This window comes from Alexandromys fortis, unplaced genomic scaffold (assembly GCF_014885135.2).
Source record: "Alexandromys fortis isolate MF-2015 unplaced genomic scaffold, M_Fortis_MF-2015_v1.1 scaffold_164, whole genome shotgun sequence".
Classification (NCBI taxonomy): domain Eukaryota; kingdom Metazoa; phylum Chordata; class Mammalia; order Rodentia; family Cricetidae; genus Alexandromys; species Alexandromys fortis.
The window spans coordinates 273480-287811 of record NW_026068047.1 but is presented as its reverse complement, the minus strand read 5'-3'; the positions used below and the strand labels follow the sequence as shown (position 1 = coordinate 287811).

The 14332-nt window shown below is 45.1% G+C and overlaps 1 protein-coding gene across 2 annotated transcripts in view; it reads left to right on the top strand.

The window, feature by feature from the left end:
* The window catches only part of Nt5e (5'-nucleotidase ecto), a 46085-nt gene that overhangs the window by 16255 nt on the left and 15498 nt on the right, over positions 1–14332 (top strand). The window contains exons 2-4 of one of the 2 annotated variants that reach the window (XM_050118905.1): positions 7322–7416; positions 8041–8263; positions 10982–11170. In XM_050118905.1, the coding sequence (XP_049974862.1) occupies positions 7357–7416; positions 8041–8263; positions 10982–11170 (472 nt within the window). In that variant the 5' untranslated portion in view covers positions 7322–7356. The remainder of the gene's footprint in view (positions 1–7321; positions 7417–8040; positions 8264–10981; positions 11171–14332) is intronic. The other variant, XM_050118904.1, reaches the window with a different exon arrangement.

Below are 14332 nucleotides of genomic sequence, written 5' to 3'. Positions count from 1 at the left end.
TCATATTGCCTTTCCCTCTCCTTCACTTTTTGAATGTTTGCTGTTGTCCTATGGTCGATTGAGGACACAAAGGCTAAGAGCTTGAAGTCGTGTGGAAGTGGTTCTAGACCTGGCTCTGCACTGACAGATTGTGTGACCTCCAAGTTCTTCACCACATCTCAGTTATGTTCATGTGTAAAACAAGCATAGTAATAGTAAATATCATAGCAAACAGCAATGTTTTTTCTTGGTTTTTTTTTTTCAGTTTATTTTTTTTTAAGTCCTTTTTTCCTCGTTCCCTCATGTGTCGTATCTCAGGTGCCTAACAAGGACTGGCAATGTATTAGTTACCACTTTCATTTTACCCATTATTGCCCTCTCAGAGGATGTTATCACTTAGAAATGTGTTTCCACATGCCTGGTCATAAGTGGCAGAGCCAATCCTATTTCCTTTCACAGAGTGCAGGGCCGGTGGGGTCAGGGGTAGTGCCAGAAGTGAGACCGAAAGAGATGATGCCAGTCCACAAAGAAGAGCTTCGCGAGGCCTAGAAGGTTGGGGTGCAATCCTAAGGGAGCTCATGCTTCTGTGGGGCAGAGTGGCAACACCTAATCTGCAGCTCAGAAAGCTCACTCTGGCAGCAACACAGAGGATGGTTTAGGGAAGAGAAGGGCAATGTCAAAAGCCTGGTTAGGAAGTCACGGTCCAGCTCTAGAGAGAAGGAGAAGGGCTGCGCTGAGACAATAGCGATGGGTTAGAGGGAAATGGAGCACTCGGGGCCAAGGGAGGCTATGGGACATGTTACCAGGGAACATGGGGTCCCTTTTAAAACAGACTCAGGAGGATATGAGGACAATTTTATTGGAATTTGAGAGAAAAAACAACATAGCAGGCAAGACAAACTAGAGATCTCAGTGGCTGCTGGTGGAAGCTAGAGAAGATGGAAGAACTGTGCCTTCTGAGTCAGATGCTAGGAAAGCAAACGGGCTTAGCAGTGGAAGATGGCTAGGCAGCTGCACAGGGCAGGGAAGGAGCAGCTAAATGTGTGCTGTCTTCGGAGATTGTGAGGATGCCCGGTTTCATGGCAACTGGCTTTAGGATTTTTGACTGATATCCAAAAAAAGGGAGATGCAAAGAGGAGGAAGGATGGGAAGACGGCTTAGTGGATAAACCCTTGACGCAAATCCTTGCTCTGTAATCAGGAGGACTGGCCAGGTATGGTTTGTGTAGGTCTATTTCCTCAGTACTGGAGCCAGAGATAGGCAGATACTGAGCTCCATGCCAACCGGCCTAGCCAAAACACTGGGTTCCTGGCTCAGTGAGAGTCTATCTCTCAGGGAAGTAAGCAGGAGCGTCATAGGGGAAAGCACCTGACCTCACCCTGCTCTGGTCTCCCCATGCATGTGCACAGATACACGTCCCCATGGTCACATGCACACACCACATCCCCACACCTGACCTCACCCTGCTCTGGTCTCCCCATGCATGTGCACAGATACACGTCCCCATGGTCACATGCACACACCACATCCCCACACCCAACACATACACACATCCTCATCAACACAGCTGAGTGGGAGGAGGGGCGAAGGGAGGAGGGAGGAGGGAAAAGCTACACTTTCTGAGTCAGAAAGCCCGCAGGCTTAGCAAGGAAGATCTGTAAAGCAATTGCATGGAGAAAGGGTCCTCTGGGGGTGCTAAACTACTAAGGGGTAACTATCCTTCTCATCTTTTTAAACATGTCTCCAGGTGTATCACGTTTCTTAAAGTTAGGACTGTTGGAGGGGCATTTTTCTGTCCAGGTGATTGGCGGGCCCATTTTGGTTGATTTAAGAGAAGAAGCAATAGAAAAATCTATGATCTTTTAACCTGTTGAGCAGTTTGCAATGTCATGTTCCCAGCCAGGGCCAAAGGTACAACTCAGTGCCATTCTTTTGACTAAAAATCATGTAATAGGATTGATTCAAAAGAAAAAAAAAAGGAAAAGGAAAAGAAATAGAGTTGGGTGTGGTGGCACACACATTTAGTCCTTATACTGAGGAGACAAAGACAGAATCTCTGTGATCAAGGTTACTTTAGTCTACCTAGAGACTTCTAGACCAGCTAGAAGTGCATAGAAAAATCCTGTCACAAAAATAAATGAAGAAAGGAAGGAGGGAAGAAAGAAAGAAAGAAAAAAAGAAAGAAAGAAAGGAAGGAAGGAAGGAAGGAAGGAAGGAAGGAAGGAAGAAAGAAAGAAAGAAAGAAAGAAAGAAAGAAAGAAAGAAAGAAAGAACTTGGCACACACTAAGGAGGGGACCTCGACTGAGGAATTGTCTCCATCAGACTGGCCTGTGAACACATATGTGGGGCACTTGTGAGTGATGGGAGAGGCCCAGCCTGCTGTGGGCAGCGTTACCCTGAGCAGGTGGGCCTGGGTTGTGTAAGTAAGCAGGCAGAGCAAGCAGCACTCCTCCATGGCCTCTGCATCAGACTTCTGTCTTGAGTTTCTGCCCTCACTTTGCTCAGTAATGCGCCGTCAACTGTATGTCCTTTCCTGGTCAAGCTGTTTGTGGTCATTGTGTTTATTACAGTAACCAAAAGAAAACCAGGACAATAGGCGTGTTTTACCAAGAGGAAGCAGCCTTCCCAGAATGAACTCCACCAACTCATGGCTATCTCCACCCTCCTGCCTTTTGTGTGGCAACTGTGACAATTTCCCCTTCCTTTGATATGGTGTATCAGACTATAAGGATTTGTCATCGTTTCTCTTCCTCAAAATTAGTGTATTACGAGGCACTCAAGTGGTGGGGCCCTCAACAGCTATCTTGTGGGAGGAGAGAGCCAGGGGAGCCAGAAGAAGGGCATGGTTGTGCAGTGCTTGGTTGGCTGGGATTGTCCTTCTCTGTAGAACAATGTCACCAGCACTGCCATTTGGGGGAAGGGAGACTTGGGACCTGACACTTGGGGCCACTAGCCCACATGGCAAGTCCCAGAGAGGATTCTTTGGGTATGGAAAGCTGGGGTTCTGCTGAAACGCCAAGGGAAAGTGGGCACGTGACCGCTGACTTGCAGACCTAGACGTCAGAATATTCAACAGAGATTTTAAATTCGGAGCTGAAGGAGAGTGTGAATAGGGCTGTTTGATCCTCTATCCAGAGTGCTGACGGCCACGAATCTAGCGGCTCTCCCCAAAGGATACAAAATCAAAACGACAGCCACAGTCACTACTCTCAGGGACTGCCCTCAAGTCACTGAAGAAGCAACAAATGAAAACTTGAACGGTTGCCGTACTCTAGGGATAGAACAGCACTGATAAGACGGTCGATCTTCCACAGAGAACTGTGGAACCACATGACGTCATGCAGGACCATAATCCGGTATTCTGGAGGCTAATGCAAGACTGTGAGTTCGAGGTCATCCTGAGCTACACAGTAAGACTCAAATAAACCCAAACCAATCAACAGCAAAGTTGGTTGTTGGGTTTTTTTTTTTTCGGTTTTTCGAGACAGGGTTTCTCTGTAGCTTTGGAGCCTGTCCTGGAACTAGCTCTTGTAGACCAGGCTGGGCCCAAACTCACAGCGATCCACCCGCCTCTGTCTCCCGAGTGTTGGGATTAAAGACCTGTGCCACCACTGCTCAGCTAAAGTTTTTAAACTGTAGAAACATTCACTAAAAACAAAACTCTATACTTAAGATTATTATATAACAAAGGGTATTTATTTCGCCATAGAAAGAAAATGATGTTTTAAGACTAGCAGAAAGAAGAGCATTTGCCCGAGCCTGAGAGAGCCTTTAGGACTTTATCAGCTTTTAGAGCCGTTAACTCAATCAGAGGAAGAGGTGAGTGCATAAAGCATCAGAGGCAGAGAAAAGTTCACGTTCAGAAATTATGAACACACCAGGCAAACCTTAATGCTTCCTTGAGGATGCATGCACAGCCCTTTGAGTGACAGGTGCCCAGTGAGATAGTGTGCCAGGTGAAGAAACAGCGTGCTGAGCAGAACAAAAAGGACAAGGTAGATTTGGAGCATTCAGTCGAGCCCAGGACAGACAACAGATGACCCCACAGTATAGCCATGGAGTACACTGGTATCACGTGACTGGTGGTCATGCCCAGCCCAGGTTTTCTAAGTTTTTGTCTTCTTGTTAAAAGCATTGTAATAAAGGCACACATGAATTGCAAAATAACAAGGAAATATCATTCAAAGTTCACTTACAGGATACAGTTTGCCTTACCCAGCATGCATCCTAAACGTGCTCAGGCCAGATCACGTCCCTACCCTCATACCTAGATACCCTCCTCGTACCTAAATTATGACTTAATAGAAATTGCCTGGGTTTGATGGTTGTTAAGGGGAGAAGGACCTTAATTCCATTGTCTGGAGAGGGGTGCGTGTGCGGCTCAATGAAGGCAGGGTCCCTGGTTGCTAACAGGTTACGAGGTGAATTGTTTAGCGATGGGTACGTGCACAGAGCTTGTGGAATGGCAGGCTGCCAAGAGCAGAGTTAGAGGAGGGGTGGGGCATAGCACAAGCCAAGTGGAAGCTCATCTTACTAAACTATTTGTCGTGCTTCCCTGCCCTACTGGGATGAGAGAGTGTGGCAAAAGAGAATGCACCGTGGTCCTCGTTAGCTTCAAGGGTCATTAGCCCAGTGGTTCTCAACCTGTGAGTCGCGACCCTTTGGTAAACATCCATCTCCAAAAACTGGTTACTATTCATAACAGTAGCGAAAATTACAGTGATGAAGGAGCAATGAGAGTAATTTTGTGGTGGTGGGGGGGGGCGGTCATGGAGAGCCACTGCTCCAGCCAATGCTTCCAGGCCTTTTCTCAGATGACCCACAGAGTGAAACAGACCAAGGTGGTTCAGATAATCTTTGTAAATTTAAGTGCTGCAATAGTAAAATGGCCTTAGCAGTCAAACCAAGTGTGTGACTGCCCAAAGCTGGCTTTATCCAGGAGGCCAAGTGAGGAAGTGGTAGAGGGCTTTCTGGGGAAGCTGCTGTGACTCCAGGGGTGGGCATATCATACTAGTGAAGCTTGACACCATCTCTGCTCCACCTGAAGCCCTGTACCCAGAGCGGATCTAGAACCTGCTGATGGTCTCATGGGTACCTCACCAGGAGGTTCTTTCTCAACATAAGCTTCTGGGAACAAGGGGGAAAGCTTCCCCAAAGGAAGTGTTGCAGTTCTGAGGGGAAAGGCTGCCCCAAAAAAAGTGTTAACAGATCTACTCCAGCAGAGAAGGTTTCCCCAGGATAAGTGTTACAGTTCTGAAGGGAAAGGTAGCCTGGCAATTGGAAGCCAAGGAATACTACAAAGTCACACAGCACAACAATATCATCCAAGAGATTTATTGGGAGGGAAAAATCCAGGAGGGTGGCTGCCTCTGCTCAGGGGAGAAGCAGCAGAGAACTGAGCAGAAGACAGAGTTTATAGGGGGTTTCTGGGTGGAGGTATAGAGATTTCCAGAGTAGAGATTTCTGTAGTGGGCTTTCTTTTGGGCCACTAACCAGCTCCCAAATCATGACACAGAGACTTATTATTAGTTATGAATGCTCAGCCTTAGCTTAGCTCTTATTGTAATCTGCTTGTCTTTATCTACATTTTTCCTTGGGGCTTTTTACCTTTCTTTCTGTATGTCCTATTTTCCTGCCTGGCTGGCAGCTGCCTGGCTTCTGGCCAGGCAGTCATGTCCCTTTTTCTCCCTTGTTCTCTCTCTAGCCTAGACTTCTTCTCCTAATCTCTCTGCCCACCAGGCTGCCTGTCCCTCTCCTGCCTAGCTATTGGCCATTCGGCTTTTTAATTAGACCAATCAGGTGCCTTAGACAGGCAAGGTGAAATGAATGCAACAACACGTCTTTACATACTAAACTGCAGCACAAACAAATGTAACACTTCTTTATGTTGTTAACAAAGGCAGCAGAAACAATTGTAACACACTTTCACATGCTAAAGTAACATTCTACAGCATAAACAAATGTAACACCCCTTTGGCTAGTTAAACAAATATTCCACAACAAATTCCTAGGGTGGAGGTTGGTGGGTTTTCCAACTGAGCTTGGGCTTTTTACTCTGTAGGGAGAAGCTTAACCACCTGCATCCGGTCCAACAGTTTCAGCCATTAGAGTGCCCTGTGGGGCAGAGCCTGGCAGGTGGCGGTCCTCCGGGGTGAGGCCGCGCCACTCCAGCACTTCAAGATGCATAAAACAAGGCTGTCAGAGGCAGCTGCTTGTGTCTGTCTGAGAGGTTCCTTTTACAGAACTTTACTCAAAGATGGAAAAGAACTTCAAGACAAACCAGTGTGAAACAGGGCTGTAGCAGATTACTATAGGAGGAAGAAAATTCCAAATAGGTGTGACCATGGGCATTAACAGAGGTGCCTAGGAAAAGGGCACGCACCCTTGGGTGTGGGCTGCTCGAGACAGAGATGTCCTTGTCATTATAATAGCCACACGTACTGGTTTTGGTGACTTCTGAAATTGCACCTCAAAGGTAGCTTAGGAAACTTTTCTTTTTGGGTAAATGAGATCACAGGGTGGTTCTTCTATGTGTTGGCTAGGATTACAGCTGACAGGGTAAAGGTCACAAGAGAATAGGGAACATTGAAACTGTTTTTACTGTAAACAACATTTTAGTTTTATTTGAGAGACTGCCAGAAAATGCTTAAAAAGCGTAAGAACATAGCATGGCCCATCAAGTGGAGGTAGGACGAGCTCCTCCCCTGTATAAAGGCTGGGCAGGGTAATGGGAACAGCTTCCTAAAAGCCAGCTAAGAGTCAGGGACAGGTCCTGATCTCACTGCTAGGAGCCTTACAAAGAAATCGGGCTACACAGCTGTCACACACATGCAGAGGACCTAGGTCAGTCCCTTGCAGGCTCCCTAACTGTTGGTCCAGAGTCTGTGAGCTCCCAGAAGCTCAGGTCAGTTGTCTCTGTGGGTTCCTCCATCATGACCTTGACCCCTGGCTCAGACTATCTGCCCTCCCTTTCTTCAGGAGGACAGCCAGAGCACAGCCCAGTGAGCATAGGCTCAAGCCCACGGGAGGCCTGGCCCTTTCTGAACTGAGAGAGAGCAGGAGGAGAGGGTGGATGGGGAGTGGGTAGATAGGAGTAAGGGGGAGGGAACAAGCGGAGGGGGGGAGGGGAAACTGTGGTCAGAATGCAACCTAAAGAAAAAAATGCTAATAAAAAAAGAAAAATTAAATACTTTTATACAATTTATAATATTCTTCTTTAATTAAAAATGCTGGTTGTAATAGTTCCAAAAAGAAAAAAGGAAGAACAAGAGCAAGCCTTAAGCATGGTTCATTGATATTTTAACATTCTCATTTGAAAACAACTTTTTTTCTATATAACAGGAATGTTGTCCCTCAGTCAGTAACCTTCATGGCCAATGTTAATTGTGCTGGAATTCTTGATTCTCAGCTGGAAGGAGGCTCTACCAGGCTCCAGAGTAAGGGATTTCTTTGTCTTTCCACTTACCTGTAATGTTTCCACGCTTTCTAACATGCTCAGAGGGCAGAGTGCCCGGGGATGTACTAGAACAGGAAGCAGGCTCCTCCCTGTCAGTCCTAATTTCCCCAGGAGAATTGGAGAAGTCCTTAAGAGGAGAAACTGAAAACTTGGGTAATAACCCAAAGGAAGCGATGTGGAAAGAGATTCTGGGGGTGTCAGCATCCTACCAAAATGCTGGTAGGTTGACCGATTAGGTCTGAAGCATGGGCTAATTGCAGAGAGCACCAGGAACAAGCCAGGTAGGGCCTGGTAACGGTGGTCTGTGAAGCTGTGTGACTGGAGGGTAGCGGGACAGTGTTTGGAGGGAGGGCTGTGAATATGCACATTCACGGCAGCTCGCTAGATGCCAAGCCCTGGGCAACAATGCTGTACCTACCTGTGATCTCAGTGTCCCTGGGCCTCACCCCAGGGCCCCAAGTCATATTTCTGGAGGTAAGGGGTCAAGTCTCGGAGAGCCCAGCCCATTTCAGGAGCTGCTGGGCTAATCATGATCTGTTTAAAAATATACTTCCATTGGCAAATTCAGGGTACTTAATCCTTTTTTCTTTTCCATTTTACTTAGGCACTGGGAAACCATGAATTTGATAACGGTGTGGAAGGACTGATTGATCCCCTCCTCAAAAGGGCCAATTTTCCAATTCTGAGCGCAAACATTAAGGCAAAGGGGTCACTAGATCGCCAGATAGCCGGATTGTATTTGCCATATCGAATTCTTCCTGTCGGTGGTGAGAAAGTGGGGATTGTTGGCTATACTTCTAAGGAAACCCCCTTCCTCTCAAATCCAGGTACCTTCTACTTTCATGGCACTCATACTTGGAAACAGATGTGGTAAAGCAGAGCTTGGCCACGCCTTTATGAACTGTGGTATGCAGAGAATGGTGGTTAGCAAACCAGGCTGGCAGAGTCTGTGTTGTTCTAAGTTACCTCCGAAGGGTGTCACTGTCTCTGCTCAGTGAACTTAGCTGTTGACTGTGTTGACTAAACAGTGTCTTTCCTTAATTCCATGTATTCAAAATTGTTGGTGAATCCTGGAACAAGAAGATCTCATAGATCTCTAGCCCCGAGTACATTTTTCCAGTTCTAGTGGTTGGAGCATGCACATTGATTCCTAACACGTTTAATTTAGTTTAGCTAGGTGATGAAATTCCTCTGTGTGTGTGTGTGTGTGTGTGTGTGTGTGTGTTTACACATAATTCTTCTCCTGGCATTCTAAAACACATCCCATGCATTCTATATATGTAGTGCCCAGACCCAAGGCGTTTCTTGAAACTATTCTGTTGGACTAGCCAAAGGAGAAGGAGGCAGTATTCTTTCCACACTATTCCTCCCTGCTCCCTCCCGCTGGGAACCTGTGCTCCTCACACTGTTCTAGCTGCTAGGAACAGCAACCAAGAAGTCTGTATCCCCTGTCCTCACACATTTAGTAAGAGAATAACTAAACGAGGATATGTCAGGAAGTAGTGAGGTGAAGGAAAAGGAGACCAGAAGGGAGGGCCTACGTGGCAGGAGGAGGGGTACACCTTACTATTTCAGAAGAATGCCCAGAGAAGGCAGACAGATAGCAGGGCTGTGACAGCCAGTGTTAATGGTCAGCTTCACGGGCATCACCAGGCACACTCGTGGGGTATTGTCTTAATTGTGGTGGGAAGATCCACCATAAAGAAAGATGGCACCATTCCCTAGGGTTTGGTCTTGGGCTGCATAAAAAGAAAAGGAAGAACCTAGCTGAGCCCCAGCGTTCAGCCGTCCCTGCTTTCTGACTGTGGATGGCATGTGACCAGCTGCCTCAAGCTTCTGCCACCAGGACTTCCCCCAAGATGACAGCGCGTGTCCTCAAAGCGGGAGCTGACATAAGCTGCTTTTGTCGGGGTATTTTATCACGGCCACAGGAAGAGTAACTCCACAGAGCCTCAGCAGTGAGGGCTGTCTGGGGAAGCCCCAAGGAGGCTTGGGGTTACGGAGGAGAATCAGATAATCCTTGACATTTCCACAGTAGGCAACTGAGGCAGAGCATCGCCTCTCCTGGGGTTTTCCGTGTTGCTTGCCCTGAGCTATTTCAGCTCTGTCAGGCCGTTCTGTCTGGGAGCTGCTAACTTCCCAGCTATCCGTCTGGAGTCCTGAACACGGCGACGGACAAGGGATGCCTCTTTAGTAGTCTGCTGATGTTTGGAAACACTCTTGATTTTCACCCTGGGCTTTGCTAACTTACATTTTGAATGTTCTTTATGAGATTTTTGCATTCGGGGCATCTTCATTTTAGTACTGGTTTCTTAAAAATTAGCATGAGGGCGCCTAGATCCACTGGAGGACTGCCTTGCTGCAGAGTGCTGGATGTGACTTGAGAAAAGCATCTTTGCGATCCCTTCATGACCACTGAAGCTGTAAGACCTAAGGACTTGCTAAGTTTTGGCTACAGACTGGGAGGTCCTGTTCATGTTTCAGCATAGGAATACCCAGTCTGTGCTAGCCAGAGCCGGTGGCATACATTAGCACTGAGTAGCAGAGCGAGTTCCATGAAGTATGTACCCACTCCCAGGGCCAGCAATGTTTAGATGAGGCCTCTCTGCAACACAGCACTCCAGTCTATTCTAATGCTGCCCGCAAGTGAGCAGTTATCTACCGTGCTGGTTAGTTTTCAAGGGCCAGCGAGACAGCTCTGTGGGTAAGGGCACTTGCCACCACATCTGATGTTCAATCCCGGGAACCCACAAGGTAGAAAGAGACAACTGACTCCTACAGGTTGTCCACTAATGTCCACAAGCAGCCACGGCACATACATCCCCAAATAAATAAGTCTAAAGACCACTGTTTGAAATTGGCATTTCTTGTTGACATCTTAGGTGTGAAGACAGAATGCCCCAAGTTTCCAGACAAAGCAATGAAGTTAAGAGAAGCTGTGGACACCATGCTTTTGTGCTGACACATTTTTTTGACATGGTTATTGTGATGATCTAGATATACAAGACAAGGAAGCAAACCATACCTGAAGTATACTCCTAGTGTGAGACTGAGTTTACGCAAGTGTATCATATGGCTCAGTAAGAGCGTTCAACAGATGTAGGTGTTCCCTACCTAACCTGATGGTCTCAGTTTGATCCCTAACAGCCATGTAGTGAGCAAAGAGGATCAAATCTGAAAATTGTCCTCTGACCTCCATGCACATTCTGTGACATATATATCAGCACACAGAAATAAATGATTCAAAAAGTATATATATATCATCTATAACTTTAACCCAATATTTAATTTAATATAAATATTTAACCCAATATTTAATATTTAACTAATATTAATATTAACTTTAACCTAATATTAGGTAATGCAACCAGTGACATTGATTTAAGTTTTCCTTATTTGCCAGGGCTTTTGTACTAGATGTATTCATACATTTATTCTCTATAGCTAGAGAGCTTTAATAAGAAATATAATATGCTTAGTGTGTTGGTATACAAACAGTATAGTGAAACTATTTTAATATCCACTTTATTAATTTTCTTTCTTAGGGACAAATTTAGTCTTTGAAGATGAAATCACCGCATTGCAACCTGAAGTAGATAAGCTAAAAACTCTAAATGTGAGCAAAATCATTGCACTTGGACACTCTGGTTTTGAAATGGATAAACTCATTGCTCAGAAAGTGAAAGGCGTGGACGTCGTGGTGGGAGGACACTCCAACACCTTTCTTTACACAGGTAATTGTTTCAAATGCATTCTGCAAGCTAGGATGTTCGGGTCAGTTATTTTTCTCTCTCTCTTTGCCTTTTTTAATTGTTACTATTACTATTTAGTGTGTAATATATATTGTAAAAGCTGTAATATGCCATATAAATGTAATTTACATTGAATAATGACAGATAGTCTTACTGGGAGACATTCCAAGAATTCATTCATTTCATGATTAAAAATCAATGCTATAAGTGTATAGCACACATAATCAAATGAAAAGAGTACTGATATTGAGCCAAAGGTCAGTTTATGATGGGCTTTTTAAAAGATTTTTAAATTGTATTAATTCTTAGACCTGAACCCAGGGCTTTCTGTATTTTAAGCGTTTATATCCCCAACTTTTGGTTTTCAAAGACCGAATGTCACTATCTAGCTCAGATTAGCTCCAATCTCGTGATTCTCCTGTCTCTGCCTCTTGAGAGAGTGATAGGATTATAAGCATGCACTGCTGTATCTGATTTGGAAGGTATTATTACTATTATTATTATCATTATTGCTATTAGTATTTTTAAATGCTGAATGTTATATTTGGAATCAGAAAATGAGATACAGTACAAATTATTAAAAGAAAATAAACCTAATATTGGGTGGAAAGTCCTCATTCCTAACTCGCCTGAATGACCTTGAACAGACAGGTCACTGACCCCCTCTGGCTTCCTAATGAGGAGTCTAGCACAACTCTGGAGATTAAAAACTCAGAGTAGTTGACTTCACTAGTTTGGCCTTGGGTGAACATCCTCTTGGCTGCATTACAACATGGCAGAGAATCAGGAAGGGAAGTGGGCAGTGCAGAAGGAACATGCATGTGGTGGCCTCCCTTTACAACCACTCCCGCTCCTAGAACTAACTGTGGTCTCAAGAGAACCGCATTGATCTCTTCTGAGGGTAGTGGCCCTAATGGCCTCATCACCTCACATCAGACACTGTCCCTCAGTGTCACCAATGAGGACTAAGCTGCTCACACATGAGCACAAAGGGGACAAGTCACATCCAAGTCACAACAGACTCAGGTAGGTCCTTCTATTTACCTGCCCTAATTTTAATTCTATGCCACCCCTATGGATAAGACTCTTTCAAAACCTGGGCGTTTTCCTAGCTTTCCCCCACAGCAGTATCAGAAGTCTGTAACTCACGGCAGGAACAGGTTGGCTCTCCCGTCACTTCAGTCTTTACAGGTTTGGCTGTGATCCATAGTAAGCATGACATTTTACAGGAGGCTCTAATAAAATATGTGTTCAAATATGTGTGTGCACTCTCATACAGATACGTATAAAGTGAAATTTCCCCAAACATCCAGGATATCCTGCTTTGTTGTTGTTCTACTGCTTCTTTTATTGTCGTTTTGTTTCTTTTTATCTGGAGATGGGAGCCCAAGTCAGCCCTGTGTAACTGAGGCTGACCTTCAACTCCTAATGCTCCCACCTCCAGCTCCCAAGTACTAAAATTATAAGATACAGGCATGTCCCACCATCCCCGGTTCTTGTCTTCTCTTGTCCTTCCCCCATCTTCTTCACCCCTCCCTTTCCTTCTCCACCTCTCTTCCTTTCCCTCTCTCCCCCACTTCATGGTTCTGTTTTGCTTCTATTGAGAGTCTCACTCATGAGACTCACTATGTAGTACTGGCTGACATGATACATGTTGTGTTGATTAGGCTAACCTTGATTTAAGACCCCCTCCCCGCCCCCTGCTTTGCCCCTTCCAATAGCATAACACCAAGCACTGCTGTTACAGGCATACCATGCCACTTTGGTGTGCCCTTACACCATCTTGATCTATGCTATCTTATGGCATCTGTATGGCTATTTACTGGGGGGCCCTGCTAACCCAAAAAGCTGGGTGGGGAGTACCTGTCATCCTTTTGTTCTTATAACTATTGCCCCAGACAGTGAAGTCCTGCAACATAGGATAAGAGATCTAAGGACAAGCTGTAGCTGGCTTATCTGTAACTCCTGAATAGATTGTTCCAGTCTCTTAGACACTAACCTGAATCTCAGTTGTTTATTCCACATTTTGTAATAGATTTCAAAGATCAAACTTGTTTTCATGAAAATGTATTTTTGGTTCTCTTTTGAGGATCTAACTTATCAATTAAACCGCATAATAGTAGAAGAGACCTACTTACATATTTAAGCAATATTTTTTTTGCAATCTTAAAAAAGATTTAGGCTGACAAGATGACTCAGCAGATAAAGGTACTTGCTGCACAAGTCTGGAGACCTGGGTTCTGTCCTCAGAGCCCACGCAATGGTGGAAAGAAAGAAACTGCTCCCAAAAGTTGTCCTGTGACCTCATATGTGCCATGGCGCTCTCTCTCCCCCTCCCTCTCTCTCTTTCACACCCACCCACACACACACACACACACACACACACACACACACACACACACAAAGCTTATGTGATTTCCACCACACTATTTTATGAAGTTTGTATGAAGCTAAAATAATAGTTTTTAAATATTACTTATTAAATAGAGAAAAAACCCAGCCTATGAATAGATCCTTTTGTGTTTAGAGATTAGAACTCACTGTAGTCCAGGCCAGTCTGGAATTTATGTTGTAATCCAGGCTAGACTCAAACTCATGGAAGTTCTTCTATATTAGCCTCCCAAGTGCTGAGATTACAGGCATGAACCACCATTCCCAGCTCAAAATTTGAAATATAAGAAACATCTCAGCACACAACACATACACAAACCCAAAGGAAAACATCCCCCAAAGCACCTGAATAGCACCCTGATATTTTATGTTATTTAACCTTTTGTGCTTGTTACTGCCCACTAAGTTAGTTTCCTTCCCTCCTCAACTCCCACCCTCGTATGTAAATGAGTTAAATGGCTCACAGTGCATAAATTACCCCCTCCAATGAAGAGGAGGGAGCTTCCCAGCCAGGCTTGCAAAGTGTTAGAGCTGCAGGAATGAGGCCCGAGAGGCAAATGCTGTCTCGGAAGGCGGTACATCCTGGAGTCACAAAGTGGTTCGTGAAAAAGGTAAGAAAATGAGTTCAAGTTGGAATCTGCAGCAGGCATGCAGAAGGCTGTCTTGTCTTCTTGTTTGTTTTTGATATTTGTTTTTTGAGGCAAGGTTCTTCTGTATAGCCTTGGCTATCCTGGAATTCACTTTGTAAACCAG